The sequence below is a fragment of the Equus caballus genome, chromosome 7, assembly GCF_041296265.1.
Source record: "Equus caballus isolate H_3958 breed thoroughbred chromosome 7, TB-T2T, whole genome shotgun sequence".
Taxonomy (NCBI): domain Eukaryota; kingdom Metazoa; phylum Chordata; class Mammalia; order Perissodactyla; family Equidae; genus Equus; species Equus caballus.
The window spans coordinates 75182981-75189254 of record NC_091690.1 but is presented as its reverse complement, the minus strand read 5'-3'; the positions used below and the strand labels follow the sequence as shown (position 1 = coordinate 75189254).

The following is a 6274-nucleotide window of genomic DNA, read 5'->3' as shown; positions in this document are numbered from 1 at the left end:
ACACTTTGCACATATATACTCATATATATGCACACTGATATGTAATCTCATCAGGTTTGGAGCTCAGCATACGCCTTTGCAAAGCATGTGTATCAAGGGGCTTTGCACTCACAGAGCCATGCTACCACACTAAATATGTGTATTTAATGCAAATGTTTATTGATACTTGCACATACACACAAGATTATACACACTCACATTCACAAGCAAATCCAGCCCCTTACACACATATTTATTAACATATCTCTCAGATACACACATTAACATACATGACCTATCAACAACTTTCACATTGCACAAAATATCCCCTCAAATAGAAATTGACACATTCTGATGAACAAAAAATACATGCATACAGATAAACTCACACTCATGCCGTCTCAATAACACATATTCTTGAGAAATGATTCAAATTCCCTGCTGCTGCATTTGTGTATACAGAGGAGAGAGGAAAGTTAGGGGTTAATGATTCCAGCTCTAGTCTCCAATCTCAGAGGAAGCTAGTGTGTGTATGAGACAGTGAGGTTTAGGAGGAGGGAGAGAATTAATGCTTGGGGGAAGGGAAGGGATAGACCTTAGGAGGTGTTTAAATAGGCTAATCTGTGGTGTCTACTGAAGGCTGAATCCCAGGAGCCAGGCAGAGCTGCTTATGGTCATGTGCAGGCTCGGTCAGAGATACAGCAGAGACCATGGTGAGTGGTTCCCTTTGTACCAGACATCTCTGCCCTTTCCAGAGAGGGGTAGGACTCACAGAGGTCCTAAGAAGCTGGAAGCCAAGGCAACACACTGTGAGGAATGGCTGGACTCACTGGGGGCTCCAGGTCCAGAGATCCACGATTGCTGAGCTTCCTTCTGAGATGGGGAGAAGACTCACTACTTGCATTGTGCCCTCCAGGGAAACTGTAGAAAGAAGGAAGACTGCCTCCATACACAATCCCTCCATAAAGGAAGTTTGACCCCCGACATTGGTCCAGCAATATTGTTCTATGCCTTATATTTAGATACCCCAAGGTTAGAAAACAGTCTAAATTTCCCTGAGACTATTCCTTAGTAAGATCTCACCCCATTTTATTCTTATCCCTTCGGGCTTGAGCAACATGGTTACATTGAGTGGCATAAGTATTTCCCAATAAGGAGTGGAGTAATTGAGGCCCAACAGAGCATTGGGTACCATTGATGTATTCAAACCCATACTTGTAGTTGAAGGTTGGGCTCCATCAGTGTGAAAACATAGTTCTTGTTGCCGTATTTCCTGGCCCAAAAGCTATACGGAGTTCTCACAAGTCAGATTGTGTTTCGGGAAACAGAAAAATCGAATCTGAAGTTCAATATGTGCTCACCCTAGCTATCAGGCTTGAAAAAGATGACTTAATTTCACCTTTCAGTATGCACTATGCACACAAGAGTTCTAGCCCATGGGGTTAAGGGACATATTTGATGGCATGGAAGTCAGGAAGGAATGTTGGGCAAGAAGGGAAATTAATATTTCTCTTCCTTTTCCTACCCTTTAGGGAATGCATATTTCCATCCCTCAACCAAGCAGCAAGCTGACAATCTGTGCTTCCCCTCAGAAATACTATTGAAAACTTACACACTGGACAGAAATGAGTGAGGATTGGTTAACTCCCTGTCCACTCCACATGATTTGCAGTCTTAACTCTGTTCTTTTCAAGCTCATAAAGCTCTGAATGAAAAAGAGACAAGGGAATTGCAGGTAGTGAAAGCAGAAGATTCCCTGGGAAAGCAGCAGAAAGTGAAAAGAGGAAAGAAGAACCAATCAGGGCCCTCATCTCCCACTTCAGACTTGGGCCCCAAGGCAGCTCTACTCCTCCACTGTCAACCCAAGAAAGAAAATCCGAGAGCAGAAATATGAGATCCAGGAGAATGGAATGAGGAAGCTGAGAGGTATCTCTTAGGAGGGAACTCTGCTCTGTGAAAGACCACTGGGGAATCTTGGATATAGCTGAAGCAGAGGAGAGAAACTGGCTTTTGAAAGGGGCTGCAGAATATGAGTAGCTGAAATCTGGTTGAAAAGAGTCACCACCCCCAAAAGAGTATGCAGAACAGGTGAGTTCTCCATTAAGGCCCATGAGCAGAAACTAATAAAGATGTCATCTTAGAGAAAACAGCCTATACTGAGAGATACCAGAAAACCAACATGGAGCTTAATCTAGTGCTGTAGCTTATTCTAGTCAGTCCGGTGAAGTGGCAGGGCTTCTGGGTTCAAATGCAGATCTGTCCGTAAGTTAGTATATAATTTGCAAGTCCCCTTCATATCTCCCTTTGTTATCACATGGCAACAATCTCTGTTTAATCCAAAAAAGTTGGGCATCCCAATCAATCACTATCTGGCAGAGACAGTGGTGTATACCACCAAGAGCACTGGGTCTGGAGTGGTACACTTGACACTCATTTATTATGTGATCTTGGTCAAACCATGTAACTACTCTGAGCTCTATTTTTCTCATTGTAAAATAAGGATGCAGAGGCTTTATGAGAGTTAGAAATGAAAGTTAAAAGCTTATGGAATTATATCTGCAAAAATAGAAATGCCCACCACAATCATCAATGAGATTATTTTACACTTTGAGAGATTGTATCTTTAGCCAGCATCTTCACCAGAACTCAGCGTAGGAACAAAAGTGGTCTAAGTATGCTTTTCCAGGTGTCCCTCAACCTCAGTGACTATGTCCTCACAAGCGTTGGGTAATAGACAGTGGGAAAAAGGGAGGGAGAGAGGAAGACTCAAACAGAATATGTAACTGTTTGGGAAGACCACACCAGGCAGAAGAAGACAAAACAGAGCCTAGACCCTGGATAATGTGTGTGTTTCTGAATTTTCACCATACCCTAGATAGGAGTATTTGTTTTGAGCAAATTTATAGCTATTATCTCGGTAGGATGGTTAAGTTAGCAATTTGGAGCAAGATCCAAAAAGTCTGAGTCCCATGTCTCTCATGTTATAAATCTAGGGAAAATCAGAATGAGGTTAGGTCCATTTGGGATCTTGAAGAAACCTTTTCAGGAACCATTGGGTCTGGGTGAATGAAACATTTGTTAGTCCCCAGAGGTGACTTGTTAAGGGGGATTTTAAAAGATATTCTTCATGCTTAGGTGTTTCTATTATGGAAGAGGTAAAAACTACAGCTTTCAAACAAAGGCACAAGTCTACTGAGATTAAATAGTGAAAAAGTGTTGGATAAGAACCATGTGAGATTTTGGTCATTGGCTCTGAGTTAAGTAGTGGTCACCAGAGGTCACACAGTAGGATTGACCCATGTAATGCATGTACGGGCTGAGGATGACATTCACAAAGTCGTTTACTGGCCCGCAGAGCAACCTCTAGTATGAGAAATGAACATAACTCTCTTGGGGGAATGGTGTCAAAGTAGTGTTTACAGGGTACTGTCAGAACATTTTAAGATATTGTTAATCAGTTAGTAAATTAACTGCTACTGAATAATGGCATTTATCTATTATTTGCTTCAGCAAATGTTTATTAAATTCTTATTCTGTACCAAAAACAGAGGTGCTATGGATAGTGCATGGTTCAGGACTGACTTCATGAAAATTTATCATCTAGGACAAGAGTTAGAAAATGATAGCCTGCAGATCAAATCCGGCTTGCAGTCTGTTTTTACAAACAAAGTTTTATTGGAATATAGACACACACACATTTATATATTAACCGTAACTGCTATCATGCTACAATGGCTACGCTGACTAGTTGCAATAGAGACCGTGTGGTCCACAAAGCCTAAAGTATTTATGATCTGACTTTTTACAGAAAAAGAGTTTGCTGAATCCTAATTCTAGGAGGAGCCATACGTTAAAGATAATAGGTGTAATTACTGGTGAAAATTGTTAAATCAATTATCTCACAGCTCAGATCTTCATGGCAACTGTCCTAGAGTCAAAGCTCACTCAACATCACTACATACACTGCTATGGGCATTAGGTCAAAGTGTTTTCCAAACTGGTTTCCGACCTGAAGAGTTACCCAAGTAGCCAAAACAGATTGATGAAAAAGACCTATGGGGAAGATTAAATAGATCAGTTGTTTGTTCTAAATAGAAGAGCAAGAATTACTATGACATTATTTGTCAGATAATTTTCCCTTAGGAGATTCTACTTAAAAGAAAAACATTGATTGTTAGAAAAAAACATTACACTTGCAGCTAGTACATTCTGACCCTGTTTCGAATGACATAAATATGAGTAAAGGATAAAGAGTAGCATCACTTTATGGTGCAAAACTCATTTATTAAAACAGTTGAAATTATTCTAGTTTACCATTAAACCCAAATGCTCTATTATTCAATTGCTCCTTCTAGAAGACCGTAAATAATAGTAACGATTTATTGACTGTTATCACCAGCAGAGAGTAGATTGCGTTCCCAACAGAGGACAAATTAATGATCCTGTGATGTTGGCTTCAGAGAACAGCTCTTCTCATCCTGTTTTCTTCATCCTTCTTGGAATCCCAGGACTCAAGAATGCCCAATTTTGGATTGCTTTTCCATTAGGTGTCATGTATGTTGTGGCTACAGTTGGCAATATCACTATCCTTCACATAATCCGAACTGACCACACCCTGCATGAGCCCATGTATCTTTTTCTGGCTATGCTGGCTATCACTGACCTGGTCCTCTCCTCTTCCACTCAACCTAAAATGCTGGCTATACTCTGGTTTCATGCACATGAGATTGAATACCATGCCTGCCTCATCCAGGTCTTCTTCATTCATGCCTTTTCTTCTGTGGAGTCTGGGGTGCTCATGGCTATGGCCTTGGACCGTTATGTGGCTATCTGCTTCCCACTCCGCCACCCTAGTATCCTCACCCCATCTCTAGTGGGTAAACTGGGGGCAGTAGTGATGGTGAGAGGGCTGCTGTGGGTGAGCCCCTTCTGCTTCATGATCTCCAGGATGCCTTTCTGTCCCAACCAGGTCATTCCCCAGTCATACTGTGAGCACATGGCTGTGCTGAAGCTGGTGTGTGCTGACACTACCATAAATCGTGCATATGGGCTCTTTGTGGCCTTCTCTGTGGCTGGCTTTGATATGAGTGTCAGCAGTATATCCTATGTGATGATTTTGAGAACTGTGTTGGGGTTGCCCTCTGGTGAAGCCCGGCTCAAGGCTTTTGGCACATGTGCTTCCCATATTTGTGTCATCTTGGCTCTTTACGTCCCAGCCCTCTTTACTTTCCTCACCCACCGCTTTGGACATCATGTGCCCCAAGTGGTACACATCATGTTGGCTAATCTTTATCTACTGGTCCCTCCCATGCTCAACCCCATCATCTACGGAGTTAGAACCAAACAGATTAGGGATAGGGTCGTTCAAGGATGTTGTGGGAAAGACCCCTGAATGAAGAGGTACAGCATCATAATCACCCTAATTGCCCCAATGATCTGGAGATATAAATGCAGAAAGTTTGCCAGGCCATCACATATTGTCACAAAGTCTTCTCTGAAGAACTGGCTCAGAGGTCGTCAATCATCCAAAAACAAAAGAAACAATTTTCAGGATTCCACAACTAGTACTCTCTGAGAGATGGGATTGACAATAAATGCTGAGTTGACCTAGGTTTATCATCACAAGAAAACATTAAAAAATACATTTACCTATCAAATTAGTAAGACGAAAAAAATGTTATCTTCCACAGATCACTAAGTGAAACTTATTTTTACACCATCAGCAGAAGTATAAGTTGGTATACCTTGGTAAGAAGGAATTTAGAAATTTCCATCAAAACAGTTAAAAAGTACATATATTTTCCCCCATCCTGGAATCACTTTACAGAAATAGAATTTTAGACAAAAACTACAAAGACATGTATAGATTCATTATTTGTAAAAACAAAAACAGAAAAACATTCAAATATTGACCTATAAGAAACTGGGTGATACAATGCGCAGTTCAATATCATATTATCATGTAACTAATGCATTTGTGAAGAGTACGTAGGGATTTGAAAAATGATCCAAATATAATATTAAATTAAAAAGTAAACAATTCTAGAAAGAATGAAATATGCATAGAAAAAGATTCTGGAAATACATCTAATTACTAATAATAGCTACTGAGAATAATGAGATTTGTGGTATTTTAATTTTCTTTTTACACCTTTATGTATTTTTAAAAATTATTCTCGATTGATGAATTTTAATTTTAATATGAGAAAAAAGTAATTGAAACAACAGCAGAAGTGTCCAGAAAAGGTTTTTTCAGTGCCAAAGCCTAGGGGAGTGGAGTTGACAATCTGAGAGG

At 40.4% G+C, this 6274-nt stretch overlaps 1 protein-coding gene across 1 annotated transcript; it reads left to right on the top strand.

The window, feature by feature from the left end:
* Window positions 1-4426: 4426 nt before the first annotated feature.
* Window positions 4427-5371, top strand: OR52R1G (olfactory receptor family 52 subfamily R member 1G). Its single transcript, NM_001391309.1, has one exon. It carries the CDS (start codon window positions 4427-4429, stop codon window positions 5369-5371), a length of 945 nt encoding a protein of 314 aa, NP_001378238.1.
* The last annotated feature ends 903 nt before the right edge of the window (window positions 5372-6274 follow it).

Bases quoted from the DNA above. Each gene is read 5' to 3' on its own strand.
- OR52R1G (NM_001391309.1), top strand. From the start codon at position 4,427: ATGTTGGCTTCAGAGAACAGCTCTTCTCATCCTGTTTTCTTCATCCTT.